The sequence below is a fragment of the Haliotis rubra genome, unplaced genomic scaffold, assembly GCF_003918875.1.
Source record: "Haliotis rubra isolate DU_JTF1 unplaced genomic scaffold, ASM391887v1 Scf1428, whole genome shotgun sequence".
Lineage (NCBI taxonomy): Eukaryota > Metazoa > Mollusca > Gastropoda > Lepetellida > Haliotidae > Haliotis > Haliotis rubra.
Window position 1 is genome coordinate 39,113 of NW_025765368.1, and position 26,883 is coordinate 65,995.

At 43.4% G+C, this 26,883-nt stretch overlaps 1 protein-coding gene across 1 annotated transcript; it reads right to left on the reverse strand.

Annotated features, from left to right (window-relative positions):
• Positions 1 to 1,884: 1,884 nt before the first annotated feature.
• Positions 1,885 to 26,780, reverse strand: LOC124269187 (zinc carboxypeptidase-like). Its single transcript, XM_046704197.1, has 9 exons — positions 26,686 to 26,780; positions 25,207 to 25,288; positions 24,206 to 24,339; positions 16,132 to 16,234; positions 6,648 to 6,752; positions 6,311 to 6,424; positions 5,077 to 5,179; positions 4,639 to 4,857; positions 1,885 to 2,066 (listed from the first exon to the last, which is right to left on the reverse strand). The coding sequence occupies exons 1-9, from the start codon at positions 26,778 to 26,780 to the stop codon at positions 1,885 to 1,887; spliced, it is 1,137 nt and encodes a 378-aa protein (XP_046560153.1).
• Between the last annotated feature and the right edge of the window lie 103 nt (positions 26,781 to 26,883).

Below are 26,883 nucleotides of genomic sequence, written 5' to 3' on the forward strand. Positions count from 1 at the left end.
TGGATCTAACGTTTAAATACAGTCCGGAGACCACGAGCCGTCCATCCACCTACATGACCACCGAATGATCCCGAATGTGGCATTTGTTATACGATGGTTGATTGTGGCAACAGTAAAAAAATATTACAGTTACAGTAGCAGTCATCCATGTAATCGACGTGCGGAGCTTCACTGGTGTAAGCCAATCGCGAGTTCAGTTTTCGATCACTGTCTGGGCATGTACAGACTCGTGCCGGTTATATTCGGACACTTCACGTAATTTCCATAGGCTAACATGTTATTTCAGTGCAGCATAAATAATTTTCATGAAGTGAGTTTAGGATGAATCTTTGTAAAATTTGACACTCAGACAGGCAAATGTGAAATCAGCTTGGCTCTGCGCACATAATTTCATTTCAATTTTCCGTCCACTATTTAAATAATTGTTGCGTTTCGATAAATGAGCAGCAGAAAATTAAACAGAAATTATGTGATCGTAGGTAAGATTATTCCTCACGAATGTGCAAAATTTGACTTGCATCTTACACAAATTAAATCAGTGAAAACTCGTTTATGCTAAACTGAATTAACACGTATGTCTATGGAAACAAAGTCGCTTCAGTATGCAAACATATATATTTCATACGACTGCATCGTTTTTTCGACATTTTCTGTTATCATCTAAGCTATGCTATTTTACAAATTTCCCCAACATCTGAATACTTACAAAACATTTTTTATTTTGCATTTATTCTATATTTGAATTACCAGTTTTAATAGAATGTAAGATACAATAGAAAGGTAAATTTACTGCTTTACAGTAATCACCATATCTACTGACACCAGTTACATCATTCTTTTAAGAAATGGGGTTAATCTACATTGGTTAAAGTAAGAAAGTGATAGCTTGTGGTTTCTCTGCAGGTGATGTTTACAGTTTGTGGCAGCATTTTCACGTGAAGTACAGAAAATGAAGGAGTGGTGATTCCAACTGCTGTACCCATACAAAAGGTATGTACAATAGTCGCTTAAATAAGTTCGTTGTGTATATAGTTACTTGCAAGTTTTAAATCTAAAGCTGCGATTTTCGGGTTGTATTCCTGTCCGTTGATTGTTTTTGTTAATGTGTAGGTTTCATATGGCTGAATTACTGCCGATGTGGATTTTAAGTTTAACTCACTCACACTCTGATATTCAACTACTTGAGAGTGACTGGCCAACATCATATGTTGTCATATGTTGCGTTTTTAAAAAACGCTTGTTTTCTTTTTAAATTTGATTTTGCAAATTGTATTTAATATTGATATAATGAAATGTTCATATCAAGAAATTCTTTGTATTTAACTGTGTATGTGTAGATTTGTTTCATCCTTATATGAGTGAAATAATGCCGATTCGACGTAAAATATTACTCACTCACACTTGCAATACATGTAGTTGGTTAATAAACGGGATAGGGTGGTCATGCTCGCTGATGTATTTGACACATGTCATCGTATCCAAATTACATAGGTCGATGCTCATGCTGTTGGCCACTGGATTGTCTGGTCCAGACTAGATTATTTTCAGACCGCCGTCATGAAGCTGGAACATTGCTGAGTGCGGCGTTAAAGGACAACCAACCAAACAACCAAACATACTTTATACACTATTTTCTTTTTCTGGCTTGATTTTTTCCGGGCATAACGCGTCTGAACTACAAAAACACAAACTGAAACAATTTTCATTTATATTTATTGACAATTTTTCCAAACTCACTGAAGCACGTAATTAGCAATACGTTTGTTGCTGCTATTACAGATGCGTATGCAGCCCAAAACGGTAAACTAGAAGCTCATCATTTCACTGGTGTTATATTGAAGAGTGCGACGTAACACGTCTGGGATGGCCGGTAAGCAGTGGAGGTTACAGTTCGGACGCAATGGCATGCAATGACACCCAGAGATCCTCGCCCGTCGGGATGATCTCACTTTCCGGGAGCTGGAACCCGGCGTTGTCATTGGAGTCGGGTCTCATCTCGTAGGTCATGGCGTACGGGATGTTGGCATTTAGGCGGGCCCAATCTGAGGACGTTCCGGAGGCCACGTCTGAAAACACATTAGGCAAGAATATTGATAATAATTATATTAACACAGTCGTTCTGATGAGAACCTCTGGGTAATGCAGATGAATTCAGTGTTTAGCCCTTCTGATGAGAACCTCTTTTTAATGCAGATGAATTCATTGTTTAGCCCTTCTGATGGGAACCTCTGGGTAATGCAGAAGGTTTCAGTGTTTAGCCCTTCTGATGAGAACCTCTGGGTAATGCAGAAGGTTTCAGTGTTTAGCCTTCTGATGAGAACTCTAGGTAATGCAGAAGGTTTCAGAACCTCTAGGTAATGCAGAAGGTTTCAGTGTTTAGCCCTTCTGATGAGAACCTCTGGGTAATGCAGTGAGAATTCATTGTTTAGCCCTTTGATGGGAACCTCTGGGTAATGCAGAAGGTTTCAGTGTTTAGCCCTTCTGATGAGAACCTCTAGGTAATGCAGAAGGTTTCAGTGTTTAGCCCTTCTGATGAGAACCTCTGGGTAATGCAGATGAATTCATTGTTTAGCCCTTCTGATGGGAACCTCTGGGTAATGCAGAAGGTTTCAGTGTTAAGCCCTTCTGATGAGAACCTCTAGGTAATGCAGAAGGTTTCAGTTTTAGCCCTTGTGATGAGAACCTCTAGGTAATGCAGAAGGTTTCAGTGTTTAGCCCTTCTGATGAGAACCTCTGGGTAATGCAGAAGGTTTCAGTGTTTAGCCCTTCTGGTGGGAACCTCTGGGTAATGCAGAAGGCTTCAGTGTTTAGCCCTCCTGATGGGAACCTTTTTTTAATGCAGAAGGTTTCAGTGTTTACATTGACGTAATGTCAAGCTTTTTACAAAGGTACAAGAATCTGCATCAAAACGTCATAGTCACTAAATATAAAGAATTTGGTACCCATTGTTTGCCAATATTGTACTTCCCAAATTCTGAAATGCCATTCAAAGAAGTTACTTCTGCGTCATGCAGAAGGTTTCAGTGTTTGGGAGTCTTCACATTCTTCGAAAAGTTCTTGTCGGGTTCAACTGGACAGCACTCAGCAAGGTCCCAGCTATATGACAGAGGTTTGTCATAACTCCTATCTGGAGGAGAGAATCTAGTAATTGAACTCATGAGCATCGATTTACGGACTTGAGAAACGATGGCATTTCTCAACTAAGTCTCACAACCCGATCCCGTTAGCCGCCCATTACGACAAGCATCGGTTGCTGAATGCGAATTCTAATCACAACAGGCTCGGTTATCAGTTCTAACCCTTGTGTTCACCGATGGAGGATTAATGGATTGATGGTGTTGTTATTGCTGCTGTCGTTGTTGTTGATGATGATGATGATGATGATGATGACGACGACGACAACGATGATGATGGTGGTGGTGGTGGTGGTGGTGGAGGTGTTAATATAATATAATGGTCATAGGATGTCGATCAGAAATGAAAAGCATCACTTTACAGAGGATATCTGGCGCTGTTCCCACGATGTAATCCTTTACTGTAAGGAAAGCTCTTTGATTGCGTCCTTGGCCAAGTTCGTGATCCGCCTCTGTGGAGATATCATGAGTGGTTGAGTGGTTCTGTCAGTTAATGAGTGAGTGAGTGAGTGAGTGAGTGTTTCCTTTCGATTGTTGTTAAGCGCAGATCTCAGCAATATTCCAGATATATGGCGGCGGTCTGTAAATAGTCCAATCTGGACCAGACAATCCAGTGACCAACAGTAGAACCATCGACTACTCAACTGGGATACGATAAGATGTGTCAACCAAGTCAGCGAGCCTGACCAACTGATCCCGTTAGTCGCCTCTTATGACAAGCATGGGTTACTGAAGACAGTTCCGTTCGTTACTGGGTGAGAGGGTGTGTAAGTGAGTATGTAGGTCGCTCTGTGAGTGAGTGAGGGATTTAAAGGTTGTCAATTAAGGAGCGCATCTGAGGTGAAGAGAGGTGAGGTGAAATGGGGTTTAACGTTGCACTTAAGAATATTTCGCTCATATGACGACGTGCATGCGAGTGTATATGTGGCAGCTTGTACTAGCCCAAATATAACATATGTTACATTTGACAACTTTCTAAATCATAGCTTTCGAGAGCCGTGACAATTTACATTTATCAGAGGAGTACACAAAGTCCGCAGTCTAGACTACCAGTTGTCCGACTTCCATTTTTGTGGAAGTCACGATGTTTGAGCGGGTTAGGGGGCTGACTTAGTGTGCTAGCAATTAGGTGCCTGACTCTGAGGGTGTGGGTTCGAATCCCAGATGGGACTCAACCCAACAAAAGTTCAAGAACCTGTACTTTACTAAGAACTGTAATCACAAATATAACATAAGTTACATTTGACCACTTTCTAAATGACATTGTGTAAAATACTCACAGCTTTTTACCATTTCTGGTGCCCCCGCCTCGACATTGATGGAATATTGCTAAAAGCGGCGTAAACATTAACTCACTCACTCATAGCATTTAAATAAACGATACGTGGTACCAGGAACATCTGTAAAACTTCACATTTAAACGGTTCCCTATGTACAGAAGCGGTATGACGCGGACGAAAGTCGAACCCGACCTGCCGCTCTAAACGCGCTGTCAACCAGATACGTACTATCTCAGCCGTATTAGCCGGCTCGGTGTTCTCGGCATACCCGTATGGTACCAGGAGATATTGGGAGTAAGAGTGGACCGATAGGTAGGCGGAGATTGGGCCTTCGTTGCTCTGGATACTGGCCACCCAGTCTCGGATGTTCCTCGTCTCCGCCTCGGAGAAGACGCTGCTGCCGTGGTAGGTGTCGGAGAAACAGCTGGAGGAAGATCCGCTACCTGGGGAGGAAGACAGATTTCATTAACGCAACTTTTGATCGTATCTAGTGAAGAGATTGAGCCAGTGATAGTTGTTTTTACAAAAACATCGTTTCCATATGAGTTTGTTTTCGGGTTTTTTTATGATTAAGTTAAAAGGATCATCGACTATCTGTTTCGTCACCCAGTACGATGTCAATGCCCAATGTTCATTGTGATGTTGCAAACGTAGCTATTGACAGGAAACATTTACCTCAAAATTTGCGTCCCAGTTTCTGTTGAGGTCGACACCGCGGCCGAAGATGGAACTGCAGGTGTTCCTGTTCTTCCTCCACAGCCGATCCTGGAGAACACAACCATGTATTCTGACACACGACAGCTCACCATTTCAACATCAGCGTATAACCCGTTTGTGTGAGTGTTTGCGTCCGGGTTCGTGTATCGTGTCTGTCTGTGTGTGTGTCTGTGTGTATCTCTCTCTCTCTTCTGTCTCGTGCATTTGTTTCTGTTCGGGTTTGTGTCTCGTTTATTTGTTTGTATTCGGGGTTGTGTCTAGTGTGTGTGGGGGGGGCATTTTGTGTTCGGGTTTGGGTCCGTGTGTGTGCGTATCGTATGTGTGAGTGCTTGTGTTCGTGTATGTGTCTCGTGTATTTGTTTCTGTTCGGGTTTGTGTCTCGTTTTGTGTTTGTGTTCGGGTTTGTGTCTCGTGCATTGTATAGGTATATCCCTTTACACATGGTTGATGTAACTTATGTGTGTGTGTGTGTGTGGGCTACGCGCGCACAGATGTAGCCATCAAGGCTTGGTGAGTGGGACTTACACGCGGCTGTGTGTAGGCTTAGCCACCAGAGTTGGGGTCAGTGACGATGTAAATACACTGGCGTGTATGTAGGCATAGCCATCAGGGTTTGTGACAGTGACGATGTACTTACATTGGTGTGTGTAGGCATAGCCATCCGAGTTGGTGACAGTGACGATGTAAAATACATGTGTGTGTGTAGGCATAGCCATCAGGGTTTGTGACAGTGACGATGTACTTACATTGGTGTAGGCATAGCCATCAGGGTAGGTGACAGAGACTATGTACTTTCACTGGTGTGTGTAGGCATAGCCATCAGGGTTGGTGACAGTGACGATGTACTTACACTGGTACGTGTAGGCATAGCCATCAGGGTTGGTGACAGTGACGATGTACTTACACTGGTGCGTGTAGGCATAGCAATCAGGGTAGATGACAGGGACGATGTACTTACACTGGTGTGTGTAGGCATAGCCATCCGAGTTGGTGACAGTGACGATGTAAATACATGGTGTGTGTGTAGGCATAGCCATCAGGGTAGGTGACGGGGACGATGTACTTACACTGGTGGGTGTGTAGGCATAGCCATCTGGGATGGTGACAGGGACGATGTACTTACACTGGTGTGTGTGTAGGCAAAGCCATCAGGGTTGGTGACAGGGACGATGTACTTACACTGGTGTGTGTGTAGGCATAACCATCAGGGTTGGTGACAGGGACGATGTACCACTCAAAGTTGTTGTACAAATACTGAGCCTGGCTGCCGGCGATGGATCGTTCGTGAAGCATCTGCAGAGAAACGGGAGTAGTCTTAAGCCTCAACACAATGTTGGACGGGCGCTGTCTACAAAGTACAAGGACCTTGTCTAATAACGTAGACGGAACCTGTCTTCAAAGATAGACGGACGTTGTTTACAAAGATAGACGGACCCAGTCAACAAAGGTAGACGCACATTGTCTACAAAGGTAGATGGACCCTTTCAATAAGGTTGGGCGGACCCTGTCTACTCACCTTGTCCACAAAATACATCGTTGATGCTGGGGTCACCCACTCTCTGGCGTGAATCCCGGCCTCGATGAAGATTCGTTTCTTGCCAGAAACACTGGGGTTGTTTATCTGGAGTCAAGAAAATAGTTAATCCAGTCACATGTATTCTGTATCGTTCTACCATTTTGTCTGTTTGTTTTTTCCGCGTTAAAATTTAACCACCACCCCAACTCAATTGCAACTTGGAATGCATATGTCTGTTGTCATGTTCTTTGACGCGTCTTTAGTACTATTCCAGTTACAGCTGGTTATTAAGATTGAGAAAATGCTCTTGAAAAGAATTAACGATTATCAATATGGAAATTATGTCATTGATAATATGTAACATACACTAATCAGAACAAATGTTGATTCAAACAGATAACGATTACAAGTCGACTTATGCCGAAGACGGAATGATATCTGCCCGTCACGTTTTAAAGACAGAATACACTTTTAATTATGAGTTATTTGATGGGCATTTAGAAGAGATGAACTTGAGTCGAATATATTGTGTTTGTCATGTTGATTCTGGCCATGATTTTCTGGTATTGTTGTTTCTGGTGTTTACATTCCGGTGTTGTTGATTCTGGTCTGGACATGTTGGCTTTGGCCTTTACATTCTGGTCTTCTTGTGTCTGGTCTGGACATTCTGGTCTTGATGTTTCTGGTCTGGACATTTTGGTCTTTATGTTTCTGGTCTGGACATTCTGGTCTTGTTGTTTCTGGTTTGGACATTCTGGCCTTGATGTTTCTGGTCTGGACATTCTGGTCGTTGTGTTTCTGGTCTGGTCATTCCGGTCTTGTAGTTTCTGGTCTGGACATTCTGGTCTAGACATTCTGGTCTTGATGTTTCTGGTCTGGACATTCTGGTCTTGATGTTTCTGGTTTGGACATTCTGCTTTTGATGATTCTGGTCTGGACATTCTGGTCTTGATGTTTCTGGTCTGGACATTCTGGTTTTGATGATTCTGGTCTGGACATTCTGGTCTTGATGTTTCTACTCTGGACATTCTGGTCTTGATGTTTCTGGTCTGGACATTCTGGCCTTGCTGTTTCTGGTCTGGACATTCCAGACTTGTTGTTCCTGGTCTGGGCATTCTGATCTTGTTGTTTCTAGTCTGGACACTCTGGTCTTGTTGTTTCTCGTTTGGACATTCTGGTCGTTATGGTTCTGGTCTGGACATTCTGGCCTTGATGTTTCTGGTCTGGACATTCTGGTCTTGTTGTTTCTAGTCTGGACATTCGTGTCTTGTTGTTTCTGGTTTGGACATTCTGGTCTTGATGTTTCTGGTCTGGACATTCTGGTCTGGACATTCTGGTATTGACGTTTCTTGTTTGGACATTCTGGTCTTTTTGTTTCTAGTCTGGACATTCGTGTCTTGTTGTTTCTGGTTTGGACATTCTTGCTTTCATGTTTCTGGTCTGGACATTCTGGTCTTGCTGTTTCTGGTCTGGACATTCGTGTCTTGTTGTTTCTGGTCTGGACATTCTGACCTTGATGTTCCTAGTCTGGACATTCTGGTCTTGTTGTTTCGGGTCTGGACATTCTGGTCGTTATGTTTCTGGTCTGGACATTCTGGTCTTGTTGTTTCTCGTTTGGACATTCTAACCTTGATGTTCCTAGTCTGGACATTCCGGTCTTGTTGTTTCGGGTCTGGACATTCTGGTCGTTATGTTTCTGGTCTGGACATTCTGCTCGTTGTATTTCTGGTCTGACATTTTGTTGTTGTTGTTTAAGGTCTGGGCATCCTGGTCTTGTTGTTTCTGGTCTGGACATTCTGGTCTTGATGTTTCTTGTCTGGACATTCTGGTCTTGTTGATTCTGGTCTGGACATTCTAGTCTTGTTGTTTCTGGTTTGGAAACTCTGGTCTTGTTTCTTGTCTGGACATTCTGGTCTTGTTCTTTCTCATTTGGACATTCTGGTCTTGATGTTTCTGGTCTGGACATTCTGGTCTTGATGTTTCTGGTCTGGACATTCGTGTCTTGTTGTTTCTGGTTTGGACATTCTGGTCTTGATGTTTCTGGTCTGGACATTCTGGTCTGGACATTCTGGTATTGACGTTTCTTGTTTGGACATTCTGGTCTTTTTGTTTCTAGTCTGGACATTCGTGTCTTGTTGTTTCTGGTTTGGACATTCTTGCTTCCACATGTTCTGGTCTCGGGACATTCTGGTCTTGCTGTTTCTGGTCTGGACATTCGTGTCTTGTTGTTTCTGGTCTGGACATTCTGACCCTTGATGTTCCTAGTCTGGACATTCTGGTCTTGTTGTTTCGGGTCTGGACATTCTGGTCGTTATGTTCTGGTCTGGACATTCTGGTCTTGTTGTTCTCGTTTGGGACATTCTAACCCTTGGATGTTCCTAGTCCGGACATTCCGGTCTTGTTGTTTCGGGTCTGGACATTCTGGTCGTTATGTTTCTGGTCGGGACATTTCTGCTCGTTGTATTTCTCTGGTCTTGACATTTTGTTGTTGCTGTTTAAGGTCTGGGCATCCTGGTCTTGTTGTTTCTGGTCTGGACATTCTGGTCTTGATGTTTCTTGTCTGGACATTCTGGTCTTGTTGATTCTGGTCTGGACATTCCTAGTCTTGTTGTTTCTGGCTTGGAAACTCTGGTCTTGTTTCTTGTCTGGACATTCTGGTCTTGTTCTTTCTCATTTGGACATTCTGGTCTTGATGTTTCTGGTCTGGACATTCTGGTCTTGATGTTTCTGGTCTGGACATTCTGGTCTTGATGTTTCTGGTCTGGAACATTCTGGTCTTGATGTTTCTGGTCCGGGACACTCTGGTCTTGTTGTTTCTCGTTTGGACATTCTGGTCGTTATGGTTCTGGTCTGGACATTCTGGCCTTGATGTTTCTGGTCTGGACATTCTGGTCTTGATGCTTCTCGTCTGTACATTCTGGTCTGGACATTCTGGTCTTGTTGTTTCTTGATTGGACATTCTGGTCTTGTTGTTTCTGGTCTGGACATTCTGGTCTTGTTGCTCTCGTTTGGACATTCTAGTCGTTGTGTTTCTGGTCTGGACATTCTAGTCGTAATGTATCTGGTCTGGACATTCTGGTCTTGATGTTTCTGGTCTGGACATTCTGGTCTTGTTCTTTCTCGTTTGGACATTCCTGGTCTGGACATCCTGGTCTTGATGTTTCTGGTCTAGACATTCTGGTCTTGATGTTTCTGGTCTGTACATTCTGGTCTTGTTTTTCTGGATTGGAGATTCTGGTCTTGTTTCTGGCTTTGGCCATTCTGGTCGCTTTATTTCTGGTCTGGACATTCTGGTCGTTATGTTTTCATCTAGACATTCTGGCCCTTGATGTTTCTGCTCTAGATATTCTGTTCTTGTAGTTTTGGTCTTGACATTCTGGTGTTGTTGTTTCTGGTCTAGACATTCTGATCCTTGATGTTTCTGGTCTGCACATTCTGGTTTTTTTTTTCTCTGGTCTGGACATTCTGGTCTCTGTAGCTCTGGCTCTGGATATTCCTGGTCTTGTTGTTTCTGGTCTAGACATTCTGGTTGTTTCTGGTCTGAACATTCTGGTCGTTATGTTTCATCTGGACATTCTGGCCTTGATGTTTCTGCCCAGACATTCTGTTCCTGTAGTTTCTTTGGTCTGGACATTCTGGTGTTGTTGTTTCTCGGGTCTGGACATTCTGGTCTTGTTGTTTCTGGTCTGGACATCCTGGTCTTGTTGTTTCCTGGTCTAGACATTCTGATCTTGATGTTTCTGGTCTGGACATTCTGGTTTTGATGATTCTGGTCTGGACATTCTGGTCTTGATGTTTCTACCTGGACATTCTGGTCTTGATGTTTCTGGTCTGGACATTCTGGCCTTGCTGTTTCTGGTCTGGACATTCCAGACTTGTTGTTCCTGGTCTGGGCATTCTGATCTTGTTGTTTCTAGTCCTGGACACTCTGGTCTCTGTTGTTTCTCGTTTGGGACATTCTGGTCGTTATGGTTCTTGGTCTGGACATTCTGGCCCTGATGTTTCTGGTCTCGGGACATTCTGGTCTTGTTGTTTCTAGTCTGGACATCTCGTGTCTTGTTGTTTCTGGGTTTGGACATTCCTGGTCTTGATGTTTCTGGTCTGGACATTCTGGTCTGGACATTCTGGTATTGACGTTTCTTGTTTGGACACTCTGGTCTTTTGTTTCTAGTCTCGGGACATTTGTGTCTTGTTGTTTCTGGTTTGGACATTCTTGCTTTCATGTTTCTGGTCTGGACATTCTGGTCTTGCTGTTTCTGGTCTGGACATTCGTGTCTTGTTGTTTCTGGTCTGGACATTCTGACCTTGATGTTCCTAGTCTGGACATTCTGGTCTTGTTGTTTCGGGTCTGGACATTCTGGTCGTTATGTTTCTGGTCTGGACATTCTGGTCTTGTTGTTTCTCGTTTGGACATTCTAAACCTTGATGTTCCTAGTCTGGACATTCTGGTCTTGTTGTTTCGGGTCTGGACATTCTGGTCGTTATGTTTCTGGTCTGGACATTCTGGTCTTGTTGTTTCTAGTCCTGGACATTCGTGTCTTGTTGTTTCTGGTTTGGACATTCTGGTCTTGATGTTTCTGGTCTGGACATTCTGGTCTGGACATTCTGGTATTGACGTTTCTTGTTTGGACATTCTGGTCTTTTGTTTCTAGTCTGGACATTCGTGTCTTGTTGTTTCTGGTTTGGACATTCTTGCTTTCATGTTTCTGGTCTGGACATTCTGGTCTTGCTGTTTCTGGTCTGGACATTCGTGTCTTGTTGTTTCTGGTCTGGACATTCTGACCTTGATGTTCCTAGTCTGGACATTCTGGTCTTGTTGTTTCGGGTCTGGACATTCTGGTCGTTATGTTTCTGGTCTGGACATTCTGGTCTTGTTGTTTCTCGTTTGGACATTCTAACCTTGATGTTCCTAGTCTGGACATTCCGGTCTTGTTGTTTCGGGTCTGGACATTCTGGTCGTTATGTTTCTGGTCTGGACATTCTGCTCGTTGTATTTCTGGTCTTGACATTTTGTTGTTGTTGTTTAAGGTCTGGGCATCCTGGTCTTGTTGTTTCTGGTCTGGACATTCTGGTCTTGATGTTTCTTGTCTGGACATTCTGGTCTTGTTGATTCTGGTCTGGACATTCTAGTCTTGTTGTTTCTGGTTTGGAAACTCTGGTCTTGTTTCTTGTCTGGACATTCTGGTCTTGTTCTTTCTCATTTGGACATTCTGGTCTTGATGTTTCTGGTCTGGACATTCTGGTCTTGATGTTTCTGGTCTGGACATTCTGGTCTTGATGTTTCTGGTCTGAACATTCTGGTCTTGATGTTTCTGGTCTGGACACTCTGGTCTTGTTGTTTCTCGTTTGGACATTCTGGTCGTTATGGTTCTGGTCTGGACATTCTGGCCTTGATGTTTCTGGTCTGGACATTCTGGTCTTGATGCTTCTCGTCTGTACATTCTGGTCTGGACATTCTGGTCTTGTTGTTTCTTGATTGGACATTCTGGTCTTGTTGTTTCTGGTCTGGACATTCTGGTCTTGTTGTTTCTCGTTTGGACATTCTAGTCGTTGTGTTTCTGGTCTGGACATTCTAGTCGTAATGTATCTGGTCTGGACATTCTGGTCTTGATGTTTCTGGTCTGGACATTCTGGTCTTGTTCTTTCTCGTTTGGACATTCTGGTCTGGACATCCTGGTCTTGATGTTTCTGGTCTAGACATTCTGGTCTTGATGTTTCTGGTCTGTACATTCTGGTCTTGTTTTTCTGGATTGGGAGATTCTGGTCTTGTTTCTGGTTTGGCCATTCTGGTCGTTTTATTTCTGGTCTGGACATTCTGGTCGTTATGTTTCTCATCTAGACATTCTGGCCTTGATGTTTCTGCTCTAGATATTCTGTTCTTGTAGTTTTTGGTCTTGACATTCTGGTGTTGTTGTTTCTGGTCTAGACATTCTGATCTTGATGTTTCTGGTCTGCACATTCTGGTTTTGTTTTTTTCTGGTCTGGACATTCTGGTCTTGTAGTTTCTGGTTTGGATATTCTGGTCTTGTTGTTTCTGGTCTAGACATTCTGGTTGTTTCTGGTCTGAACATTCTGGTCGTTATGTTTCTCATCTGGACATTCTGGCCTTGATGTTTCTGCTCCAGACATTCTGTTCCTGTAGTTTTTGGTCTGGACATTCTGGTGTTGTTGTTTCGGGTCTGGACATTCTGGTCTTGTTGTTTCTGGTCTGGACATCCTGGTCTTGTTGTTTCCTGGTCTAGACATTCTGATCTTGATGTTTCTGGTCTGGACATTCTGGTTTTGATGATTCTGGTCTGGACATTCTGGTCTTGATGTTTCTACTCTGGACATTCTGGTCTTGATGTTTCTGGTCTGGACATTCTGGCCTTGCTGTTTCTGGTCTGGACATTCCAGACTTGTTGTTCCTGGTCTGGGCATTCTGATCTTGTTGTTTCTAGTCTGGACACTCTGGTCTTGTTGTTTCTCGTTTGGACATTCTGGTCGTTATGGTTCTGGTCTGGACATTCTGGCCTTGATGTTTCTGGTCTGGACATTCTGGTCTTGTTGTTTCTAGTCTGGACATTCGTGTCTTGTTGTTTCTGGTTTGGACATTCTGGTCTTGATGTTTCTGGTCTGGACATTCTGGTCTGGACATTCTGGTATTGACGTTTCTTGTTTGGACACTCTGGTCTTTTTGTTTCTAGTCTGGACATTTGTGTCTTGTTGTTTCTGGTTTGGACATTCTTGCTTTCATGTTTCTGGTCTGGACATTCTGGTCTTGCTGTTTCTGGTCTGGACATTCGTGTCTTGTTGTTTCTGGTCTGGACATTCTGACCTTGATGTTCCTAGTCTGGACATTCTGGTCTTGTTGTTTCGGGTCTGGACATTCTGGTCGTTATGTTTCTGGTCTGGACATTCTGGTCTTGTTGTTTCTCGTTTGGACATTCTAACCTTGATGTTCCTAGTCTGGACATTCTGGTCTTGTTGTTTCGGGTCTGGACATTCTGGTCGTTATGTTTCTGGTCTGGACATTCTGGTCTTGTTGTTTCTAGTCTGGACATTCGTGTCTTGTTGTTTCTGGTTTGGACATTCTGGTCTTGATGTTTCTGGTCTGGACATTCTGGTCTGGACATTCTGGTATTGACGTTTCTTGTTTGGACATTCTGGTCTTTTTGTTTCTAGTCTGGACATTCGTGTCTTGTTGTTTCTGGTTTGGACATTCTTGCTTTCATGTTTCTGGTCTGGACATTCTGGTCTTGCTGTTTCTGGTCTGGACATTCGTGTCTTGTTGTTTCTGGTCTGGACATTCTGACCTTGATGTTCCTAGTCTGGACATTCTGGTCTTGTTGTTTCGGGTCTGGACATTCTGGTCGTTATGTTTCTGGTCTGGACATTCTGGTCTTGTTGTTTCTCGTTTGGACATTCTAACCTTGATGTTCCTAGTCTGGACATTCTGGTCTTGTTGTTTCGGGTCTGGACATTCTGGTCGTTATGTTTCTGGTCTGGACATTCTGCTCGTTGTATTTCTGGTCTTGACATTTTGTTGTTGTTGTTTAAGGTCTGGGCATCCTGGTCTTGTTGTTTCTGGTCTGGACATTCTGGTCTTGATGTTTCTTGTCTGGACATTCTGGTCTTGTTGATTCTGGTCTGGACATTCTAGTCTTGTTGTTTCTGGTTTGGAAACTCTGGTCTTGTTGTTTCTTGTCTGGACATTCTGGTCTTGTTCCTTCTCATTTGGACATTCTGGTCTTGATGTTTCTGGTCTGGACATTCTGGTCTTGATGTTTCTGGTCTGGACATTCTGGTCTTGATGTTTCTGGTCTGAACATTCTGGTCTTGATGTTTCTGGTCTGGACACTCTGGTCTTGTTGTTTCTCGTTTGGACATTCTGGTCGTTATGGTTCTGGTCTGGACATTCTGGCCTTGATGTTTCTGGTCTGGACATTCTGGTCTTGATGCTTCTCGTCTGTACATTCTGGTCTGGACATTCTTGTCTTGTTGTTTCTTGATTGGACATTCTGGTCTTGTTGTTTCTGGTCTGGACATTCTGGTCTTGTTGTTTCTCGTTTGGACATTCTAGTCGTTGTGTTTCTGGTCTGGACATTCTAGTCGTTATGTTTCTGGTCTGGACATTCTGGTCTTGATGTTTCTGGTCTGGACATTCTGGTCTTGTTCTTTCTCGTTTGGACATTCTGGTCTGGACATCCTGGTCTTGATGTTTCTGGTCTAGACATTCTGGTCTTGATGTTTCTGGTCTGTACATTCTGGTCTCGTTTTTTCTGGATTGGAGATTCTGGTCTTGTTTCTGGTTTGGCCATTCTGGTCGTTTTATTTCTGGTCTGGACATTCTGGTCGTTATGTTTCTCATCTAGACATTCTGGCCTTGATGTTTCTGCTCTAGATATTCTGTTCTTGTAGTTTTTGGTCTTGACATTCTGGTGTTGTTGTTTCTGGTCTAGACATTCTGATCTTGATGTTTCTGGTCTGCACATTCTGGTTTTGTTTTTTTCTGGTCTGGACATTCTGGTCTTGTAGTTTCTGGTTTGGATATTCTGGTCTTGTTGTTTCTGGTCTAGACATTCTGGTTGTTTCTGGTCTGAACATTCTGGTCGTTATGTTTCTCATCTGGACATTCTGGCCTTGATGTTTCTGCTCCAGACATTCTGTTCTTGTAGGTTTTGGTCTGGACATTCTGGTGTTGTTGTTTCGGGTCTGGACATTCTGGTTTTGTTGTTTCTGGTCTGGACATCCTGGTCTTGTTGTTTCCTGGTCTAGACATTCTGATCTTGATGTTTCTGGTCTGCACATTCTGGTTTTGGTTTTTTCTGGTCTGGACATTCTGGTCTTGTAGTTTCTGGTTTGGATATTCTGGTCTAGTTGTTTCTGGTCTAGACATTCTGGTTGTTTCTGGTCTGAACATTCTGGTCTTTATGTTTGTGGTCTGGACATTCTGGTCTTGATGTTTCTGGTCTAGACATTCTGATCCTATTGTTTCTTCTCTGGACAAGGACCGCCTCCGTGGTGTAGTGGTTAGAGCGTCCACCCGGAGAGCGGAAGGTCGCGGGTTCGATCCCCGACCGCGTCATACCAAAAGACGTTAAAATATGGTACTTCTTGGTCTCTGCCTGGCGCTCGGCATTAATGGGTACAACAAGGACTGGTCGGCTCGGAGTCAGTATAATGTGTCTGAGTGGGGTATTCATACTTTAACTGCGGCATGGTATCTCAGTGGTCTAGCACTATAAAACCAGCTTAAGTCTAGGCTAGTACAAGCAGCCGCACATACACACGCATGCACGTCGTCATATGAGCGAAATATTCTCAAGCACGACGTAAAAACCCAATTTCACCTCACCTCTTCTCTGGACATTCTGGGGCATTGTGGCCTTGTTGTTTTTGGGCTGAGACATTTCTGTCAGGTTGGGATATTGTATTTGCTGAGATATGACAACGTGAAAAGTTACCATGGATATATATTGACGCCAGGAAACATTATACATACGTGGATGTAGTAAGTCAACCTTCCCTCATACGTCTGGTGGGCTAATGTCCCCGTCGACACTCCAGTGAAGCTGGATGCGAAACCGCTGATGTAGTTAGCTAATCTAAAATAGGCGGGTTAATATCTTGAATGTTTTATCTGTAAAATGACGACATGGTTAATGTAGATGTGTTTTCCTTAACGGTCAAAGCATACCTAATGCCACCACCATGTTCAGTGAGTGAGTGTGGGGGTTGTACGTCCTGTTGAACAATATCCCAGCAAAAATGGGCCTCACACTTTGTAGCCGTTTGGGGAATCAAACCCAGCGACACAAGCACACGCTTTAAGTGATGGACTACTCCGCCGCCTTTTTCGTGGTATAGATGTCAATTTATCCTCTCAGAGAGATGTGATATCGTTATATAACACGAATGTTTTAACGGAACTTATCCTCTCAGAGAGATGTGATATAGTGAATATAACACGGATGTTTTAACGGAACTTATCCTCTCAGAGGGTTGTGATATAGAGAATATAACACGGGTGTTTTAACGGAACTTATCCTCTCAGAGGGTTGTGATATAGTGAATATAACACGGGTGTTTTAACGGAATGTATCCTCTCAGAGGGTTGTGATATAGTGAATATAACACGGGTGTTTTAACGGAACTTATCCTCTCAGAGAGATGTGATATAGTGAATAAAACACGGATGTTTTAACGGAACTTATCCTCTCAGAGAGGTGTGATATAGTGAATATAACACGGGTGTTTTAACGAAATGTATCCTCTCAGAGAGATGTGATATAGTGAATATAACACGGGTGTTTTAACGGAATGTATCCTCTCAGAGGGATGCGATATAGTGAATGTAACACTGATCTTTTAACGGAACTAATCCTCTCAGAGAGATGTGATATAGTAAATATAACACGGTTTTTTTAACGGAACTTATCCTCTCAGAGAGATGTGATATAGTGAATATAACACGGGTGTTTTAACGGAACTTATCCTCTCAGAGAGATGTGATATCGTGAATATAACACGATGTTTTAACGGAACTTATCATCTCAGAGGGTTGTGATATAGTGAATGTAACACTGATGTTTTAACGGAACTTATCCTCTCAGAGAGATGTGATATAGTGAATATAACACGATGTTTTAACGGAACTTATCCTCTCAGAGAGATGTGATATAGTGAATATAACACGGGTGATTTAACGGAACTTATCCTCTCAGAGAGTTGTGATATAGTGAATATAACACGGGTGTTTTAACGGAACTTATCCTCCCAGAGAGATGTGATATAGTGAATATAACACGGGTGTTTTAACGGAACTTATCCTCTCAGAGAGATGTGACATAGTGAATATAACACGGGTGTTTTAACGGAACTTATCCTCTCAGAGAGATGTGATATAGTGAATATAACACGATGTTTTAACGGAACTTATCCTCCCAGAGAGATGTGATATAGTGAATATAACACGGGTGTTTTAACGGAACTTATCCTCTCAGAGAGTTGTGATATAGTGAATATAACACTGATGTTTTAACGGAACTTATCCTCTCAGAGAGATGTGATATAGTGAATATAACACGGGTGTTTTAACGGAACTTATCCTCCCAGAGAGATGTGATATAGTGAAAATAACACGGGTGTTTTAACGGAACTTATTCTCTCAGAGAGATGTGATATAGTGAATATAACACGATGTTTTAACGGAACTTACCCTCTCAGAGAGATGTGATATAGTGAATATAAAACGATGTTTTAACGGAACTTATCATCTCAGAGGGTTGTGATATAGTGAATGTAACACTGATGTTTTAACGGAACTTATCCTCTCAGAGAGATGTGATATAGTGAATATAACACGGGTGTTTTAACGGAACTTATCCTCTCAGAGAGATGTGATATAGTGAATATAACACGAGTGTTTTAACGGAACTTATCCTCTCAGAGGGTTGTGATATAGTTTATATAACACGGGTGTTTTAACGGAACTTATCCTCTCAGATAGATGCGATATAGTGAAAATAACACGGGTGTTTTTAACGGAACTTATCCTCTCAGAGAGAGGTGATATAATGAATATAACACGGATGTTTTAACGGAACTTATCCTCTCAGAGAGGTGTGATATAGTGAATATAACACGGGTGTTTTAACGGAACTTATCCTCCCAGAGAGATGTGATATAGTGAATATAACACGGGTGTTTTAACGGAACTTATCCTCTCAGAGAGTTGTGACATAGTGAATATAACACTGATGTTTTAACGGAACTTATCCTCTCAGAGAGATGTGATATAGTGAATATAACACGATGTTTTAACGGAACTTATCCTCCCAGAGAGATGTGATATAGTGAATATAACACGGGTGTTTTAACGGAACTTATCCTCTCAGAGAGTTGTGACATAGTGAATATAACACTGATGTTTTAACGGAACTTATCCTCTCAGAGAGATGTGATATAGTGAATATAACACGGGTGTTTTAACGCAACTTATCCTCCCAGAGAGATGTGATATAGTGAATATAACACGGGTGTTTTAACGGAACTTATCCTCTCAGAGGCTTGTGACATAGTTGCTTCAACTCACCGCTGTGAGGTCGTTGTATTTTGAGTGGTCGACTATGCCATTGAAGTAGTGTTGGACTCCTCTTGCGGAACTCACTTGTGGGGGGTTGTCCAGTAGACTGTTGATATGATATATTTAAATAGGAGGTTAGCAAATTAACCTTGAGCTTCAGAATACATCTTGTTCTTGACTCATATGCTTAAGAGTAAAAGATAAATGAATGCAATCAAAATGATTAAGAATATTTGTTAAAGGCACTATATCACACCACACTTCTCTAAAAATAAATAATGCATTTCTCTCAATAATACTAACTATCAGCCCTAAGGGAAGCTACCATATAATTTATTTAAAAAAAATTAATACGTATTAAGATTACAATATAAAATTAAAAAGTGCGAATGAATAAATGCAATGTTGCATTAAATCGACTCATCATTTCAAGCGAAACCCATATAGTTATGTCCCTTTGAGCGCTCGAATATCCTACGCACAACTTGTGATTAAAACCAGTCCGACAAAAACGCGTGTGACAGTATTCGATGTATGGAGCAATTGTTTACATTTGGTATATGTCAAGAGTTCTCTGTTTGGAAGCTGTTCGCCTTATGAGTGCATATGCCCCAATATATATATACACACACACACACATCTATATCTAATGCACAATCAGTTACTGCATATCTTCATCGACCATCAATGAATACATTATTTATGACTTCCTCAACAAACGTTCGCGATAAACTGAATCCTGTAAGACTTCACAAACCAATTATAAGTATTCCTGCATCAATATTTGATGAGCTGGCTCTTGTGTAAATTGCAAACAAACGCTCCTGTGTGTACAATGTGGAAACGATACATCTTAATCAAATATTAATGTATCTATGACTACAAAGATCATCACTATACGAATCCTTTGTATCTTCCCGAGTGAACAGTAAACTGATTATTGTAAGTAAGTGAGTATGGTTTTACGCCGCCATCAGCACTATTCAAGTCCCATCACGGCAGGGTACATCAGAAATAGGCTCCAAACGTTGTACCCAAGTGGGGAATGAAACACGGGTCTTCGACAAACCATTAGGCAACTCACTCTAACCACTAGGCAGCAGGCTCTAACCACCAGGCAGCAGGCTCTAACATTTAGGCAACTCGCTCTAACCCCTATGCAGCAGGCTCAAACCACTAGGCAACCCACTCTAACCACTAGGCGACCCGCTCTGACAACTAGGCAACCCGCTCTGACAACTAGGCAACCCACTCTGACCACTAGGCAACCCGCTCTGGCTACTAGGCACCACGCTGTAACCGCTAGGCACCACGCTCTAACCACTAGGCAACCGGCTCTGACAACTAGGCACCACGCTCTTACCACTAGACAACCGGCTCTGACAACTAGGCAACCCACTCTAACCACTAGGCAACCGGCTCTGACAACTAGGCAACCCACTCTAACAACTAGGCAACCCACTCTGGCCACTAGGCAACCCACTCTGGCCACTAGGCAACCAACTCTAACAACTAGGCAACCCACTCTGACAACTAGGCAACCCACTCTAACCACTAGGCAACCGGCTCTGACAACTAGGCAACCCACTCTAACAACTAGGCAACCCACTCTGACAACTAGGCAACCCACTCGAACAACTGACAACTAGGCAACCCACTCTAACCACCTAGGCAACCCACTCTGACAACTAGGCAACCCACTCTAACAACTAGGGCAACCCCACTAGGGCAACCAACTCTAACAACTAGGCAACCCGCTCTGACAACTAGGCAACCCACTCTAACCACTAGGCAACCCACTCTAACAACTAGGCAACCCACTCTGACAACTAGGCAACCCACTCTAACCACTAGGCAACCCACTCTAACAACTAGGGAACCCACTCTGACAACTAGGCAACCCACTCTAACCACTAGGCAACCCACTCTAACCACTAGGCAACCCACTCTAACAACTAGGCACCCCCTCCGACAACTAGGCAACCAGCTCTGGCCACAAGGCAACCCACTCTAACAACTAGGCAACCCACTCTGGCCACTAGGCAACCAACTCTAACAACTAGGCAACCCACTCTGACAACTAGGCAGCCAGCTCTGGCCACTAGGCAACCCACTCTAACAACTAGGTCACCCACTCTAACCACTAGGCAACCAACTCTGACAACTAGGCAACCCGCTCTGGCCACTAGGCAACCCACTCTAACAACTAGGCAACCCACTCTGACAACTAGGCAACCCGCTTTGGCCACTAGGCAGCAGGCTCTGACCACTAGGCACCGCCCTCTAACCACTAGGCAACCCGCTCTCACCACTAGGCAACCCGCTCTAACCCCTAGGCAGCAGGCTCTGACCACTAGGCAACCCGCTCTCACCACAAGGCGACCCGCTCTGAGCACTAGGCACCATGCTCTAACCACTAGGCAGCAGGCTCTGACCACTAGGCAACCCGCTCTCACCACTAGGCACCGCGCTCTGACCACTAGGCAACCCGCTCTGACCACTAGGCACCATGCTCTAACCATGAGGCAACCCACTCTGACCACCAGGCACCTCGATCAAACCACAAGGCAACAGGCTCTAAACCACTAGGCCACTAGGCAAGCCGCTCTGACCACAAGGCAAGCAGGTCTGACAACTAGGCCCCTCGCTCTCATCACTAGGCAACCTGCTCTGACCACTAGGCACCGCGCTCTAACCACTAGGCCACTAGGCAATACCCACTCTAACCACTATGCAACTCGCTCTAAGCACTACACAACCCGCTCTAACTACAAGCCCACTCGCTCTAACGATAACGGTACTCACTCTAACCACTAGGCAACACGCTCTAACAACTAGGCAGTCCACACTATCAACACTGTGCATCCCGCTCTAATCCCTAGGCCACTCGCTCTAACCACTAGGCAAGTAGGTCTAACCACTAAGAACCTCACTCTAACCACTGGGCAAGTTGCTCTAACCACTAAGAACCTCATTCTAACCACTGGGCAAGTTGCTCTAACCTCTAAGAACCTCACTCTAACCACTGGGCAAGTTGCTCTAACCTCTAAGAACCTCACTCTAACAACTGGGCAAGTAGCTCTAACCACTAAGAACCTCACTCTAACCACTGGGCAAGCGGCTCTAAGCACTAGGCCACTAGGCAATACCCACTCTAACCACTATGCAACTCGCTCTAAGCACTACGCAACCCGCTCTAACCACTAGGCCACACGTTCTATTCCCCTAGGCAACCCGCCCTAACCACTGAGCAACCCGCTCTAAGCACTAGGCAAGTCGCTCTAACCCCGAGGCAACCTGCTCTAACCACTAGGCCGCTCCTTCTAACCGCTAGGCCACTCCCTCTAACCACTAGGCCACTCCTTCTAACCACTATGTAAATCGCTCTAACCACTAGGCCTCTCCCTCTAACCACTAGGTCACTCCCTCTAACCACTAGGCCGCTCCCTCTTACCACTAGGCCTCTCCCTCTACCCACTAGGTCACTCCCTCTAACCACTAGGCCGCTCCCTCTAACCACTAGGCCACTCCCTCTAACCACTAGGCCTCTCCATCTAACCACTAGGGCACTCCCTCTAACCACTAGGTCACTCCCTCTAATCACTAGGACGCTCCCTCTAACCACTGGGCCTCTCCCTCTAACCACTAGGTCACTCCCTCTAACCACTATGTAAATCGCTCTAACCACTAGGCCGCTCCCTCTTAGCACTATGTAAATCGCTCTAACCACTAGGCCACTCCCTCTAACCGCTAGGCCTCTCCCTCTTACCACTATGCAAATCGCTCTGTCCACTAGGCAACCTGCTCAAACCACTAAGCCGCTCCCTCTAACCACTAGGCCGCTCCCTCTAACCACTAGGACTCTCCCTGTAACCACTAGGCCGCTCCCTCTAACCACTAGGCCACTCCATCTAACCACTAGGCCGCTCCCTCTAACCACTATGAAAATCGCTCTAACCACTAGGCAACCTGCTCAAACCACTAGGCCACTCGCTCTAACCACTACGCCACTCCCTCTAACCACTAGGCCGCTCCCTCTAACCACTATGTAAATCGCTCTAACCACTACGCCACTCCCTCTAACCACTAGGCCTCTCCCTCTAACCACCATGTAAATCGCTCTAACCACTAGGCCTCTCCCTGTAACCACTAGGTCACTCCCTCTAACCACTAGGCCGCTCCCTCTAACCACTAGGCCGCTCCATCTAACCACTAGGGCACTCCCTCTAACCACTAGGCCTCTCCCTCTAACCACTAGGCCACTCCCTCTAACCACTAGCCGCTCCATCTAACCACTAGGCCACTCCCTCTAACCACTATGCAATTGCTCTAACCACTAGGCAACCTGCTCAAACTATTAGGCCACAAGGCAATACATGCAATTCATGCGTCACGATTTTAATGCGAGTGCGAGGGTCTAGTCTAGTACCCACTCTAACCACAACGCAACCCACACTACACCCACTGCATGCATCATTGAAGTATCAATGAACTGCATGTATCACTGAGCTGTCAATAAAGTGAATGCATCATTGAACTATCAAGAAACTGCATGTATCATTGAACTATCATGAAACTGCATGTATCATTGAAGTATCAATAAACTACATGTATCATTGAAGTATGAATGAAATGCATGTGTTATTGAACTATCAATAAACTGCATGTATCATTGAAGTATCAGTTAACTGCACGTATCATGGAAGTATCAGTTAACTGCATGTATCATTGAGGTATCAATAAACTGCATGTATCATTGAAGTATGAAAAGAACTGTATGTATTATTGAAGAATCAGTTAACAGAAAGTATCATTGAAGTATCAATAAACTGCATGCATCATTGAAGCATGAATGAAATGCATGTGTTATTGAACTATCAATAAACTGCATGAATCATTGAAGTATCAGTTAACTGCATGTATCATTGAACTATGCAAAAACTGTATGTATCATTGAAGTATCAGCTTACTGCAAGTATCGCTGAAGTATCAATAAACTGCATGTATCATTGAAGTATCAATAAACTGCAAGTATCATTGAAGTATCAACAAACTGCAAGTATCATTGAAGTATCAATAAACTGCATGTATCATTGAAGTATCAATAAACTGCAAGTATCATTAAAGTATCAATAAACTGCATATATCATTGTGGTATCAAGACACTGCATGTATCATTTAACTATCTATGAAATGCATGTGTTATTGAACTGTCAATAAACTGCATGTATCATTGAAGTATCAATAAACTGCAAGTATCATTGAACTCTCAACAAACTGCATTAATCACTGAAGCATCAATGTACGTGCATGTATCATTGGACTATCAATAAGCTCAACGTATCATTGAACTATCAATGAACTACATGTATCATTGATCTGTCAATAACTGAGTATCAACGAACTATTACTGAATCAGTGTGGATCAATAAACCGCATGTATCAACGAACTATTAATAAATAAGTTTCAACGAACTATTAATAAACTCACTCCTGAATGTTATCATGTTTCAGCTCATGCGGAATGCCCGCTGCGTTGATGAGATCGAGGAACCTCTGGTAGGTCTCGGGAGGAACCCTGACTTTCCCTGGTTGGTTGACCCGGGGCATGATCCAGACGTCCAGCTGGCAACACAGAAATTACACGTTGTTTTCTCGCGCTGTTCTGTTGATACGTGTGTATCAGTATACATTTCATAATAGTGAGTGAGTGAGTTAACATTTTACATCGCATCGGCAATATTACAGCAACATAGCGCTGAAAACAAGGTAATCATTTTAAAATATCTGTCGACGAAGGACAGTAAAACCAAATAGACTATCACAGATAGTTATATTTATAACTAGTAATTAAATCTAAAATACTTACACTATATATGACGATACAATATAAAACAGGTTATAGATCGCCAACAATTGAAGGTACATTCCATAATAGGGACGGTGGGGTAGCCAAGTGGTTAAAGCGTTCGCGCGTCCCGTCAAATTCCCAGATTCGATTCTCCACATGAGTGAGTGAGTCAGTGAGTGAGTTATTATTTAACTCACATTGGCAATATTTCAGCCATATCGTGACGAGAACATTTGACATTGAAATAGAACCACATGAGTACAATGTGTGAATCCCATTTCTGGTGTCCTCGACGTGATATTCCTGGATTATTAAAGCGGCAAGGTGTCTGGCCGTCTATGGAGCTGCAATTCGCTGTTCAGAACCATTAGACATGGTAACGCTTGCATGTACGCAAATAAACGCACCATTCACGTGCTCTCCCATTTATACGAAACTCGTGACCTTCTTATGGTTTCTGACCTCGCTTTCGCTAGGTAATATACCATAGGAAGGACATTCGTTTCGTATAATTCGTATGTAATGAGACCTAGTGTAGTATTCCCTATATACGTTCGTGCTCAGAGAATACCTCCGGACGAACATGCCACACGGGTACGTCAATCGTTACAAATACGCTCATTATCGTGACTTTGACCTACCCCGAGGTGCCCGCTATCTTCAAGATCGGCCAGAAACTCGACCTGCTCCTTGTTTTGAGGGGTTACTGCAAGCAGGCGGTGACTGAAAGTATAGGAACATCGTCACAATTTTAGCAATTAAATCTCCACGTAGCATCACAAAAAGGTATTGCAACGCAAATATGACCGCGTACCAGTTCGGATAATGCAGCGCGGGTCCAACTCAGTGGGTACAGCGCTTGCTTCCATGTTAAACAGACTGATAGACTTGTAATAGATATGTTATTGCAGAATGTGAGCTAAACTCTCACATCACCCTGGTAGTATTCTTACCATATGGGAACCACAACGAAATGAATACATTTCAATCTTGTATTAAAGCTATATGCAAAAACCAAAAACTAGCAACACTTATCGCGGAATTTATATATAAAATTATTAGGCCACGTAAACGATCATGTGTTTATTGAATGTAGGTGATTTCATGTCCTTTTTGCAATATAAAACACCCTTGTAACCTTGACTTGGAACTGTAATACTTGCAACAGGCATTTTTTTCTATTTCAGCTACCTGAGGCGTTATTTTCATGAATTTTCAAGGAAACGGGGGCGGTGGGGTAGCCTTGTGGTTAAAACGTTGGCTCGTCACGCCGAAGACCCGGGTTCGATTCCCCACATGGGCACAATGTGTTAAGCCCATTTCTGGTGTCCCCCGCCGTGATATTGCTGGAATATTGCTAAAAGCGGCGTAAAACTAAAACTCACTCACTCAAGGAAACGGTTTTTAAGTTCTTAGATTACAACCATGTTCAGCCTTTCTTAACATCGTAAAACACATAATCGTAATATCTACAACACGAAACGTTAAAACATTTAACAGGAACTGCCAAAATATTTAGATAATATCCCGTTATGGAACTCACTACCTAGTGTGTGAGTAAAGGGGTGGCGGGGGGAAGGGATTTGAGTGTATGGAATGTTGGTCTGGATATGTTACAAGTACCAGATATCTATACCATTATACATACCACCTTATCTAAAAGGACAATACACGTTCCAACTATTCAATTCAATTTCGTCTGTCTTCATCAGTCAGAAGAGCGCCTCTTTCCAGGTATATATTGAACAAGTTGCGTAATATCGAACAGTCGATCACCTGTGAAGATCCGGGTTAGAATTCATCTTCAGTAACCCGGCGACTAACGCGATCGGGTGGTCAGACTCGCTGCATTGGTTGACACATTTGCGGAGATCGATGTACATGCTGTTCATCACTGGATTGTCTGGTCCAGACTCGATTATTTACAGACCGCCGCAATACTGCTCATTGCTGAGAGCGGCGCAAGACTAAACCCATTCACTCAAACAGTCGATTCCTATTTTACATGTGTAATTACAACCACGATTAACATCACAAACCACATGGTTGTAATATCGCACAGCGCGAAATATTTACACAAGGCACTGAAACAAAATCTTTAAACATAACCACACACTCACTTGACGTAGGTCACCTTCTGAGGAAGTGCCTCCTCCTTGGCTAGCGTTGCCCCTAAGGTCAAGACAAGACACCCAGCGAGCATCAACACCTTCATCATCATCAGCGACTACGCAGACTACAGGATGGGGTGCCACACCTTCCCCTTTTTATAAACCTTCCTTCGGGGCAGTAAACGTGTCATGTTGGATTACGAGTCT

Coding starts and splice junctions, on each gene's coding strand:
- LOC124269187 (XM_046704197.1), bottom strand. CDS start 26,780: ATGAAGGTGTTGATGCTCGCTGGGTGTCTTGTCTTGACCTTAGGGGCA. Junction 6,753..16,131: donor GGTTGACTTACTACATCCAC/GTATGTATAATG, acceptor TCTTGACTCCAG/ATAAACAACCCCAGTGTTTC. Junction 2,067..4,638: donor TAATACGGCTGAGATAGTAC/GTATCTGGTTGA, acceptor ATGTGTTTTCAG/ACGTGGCCTCCGGAACGTCC.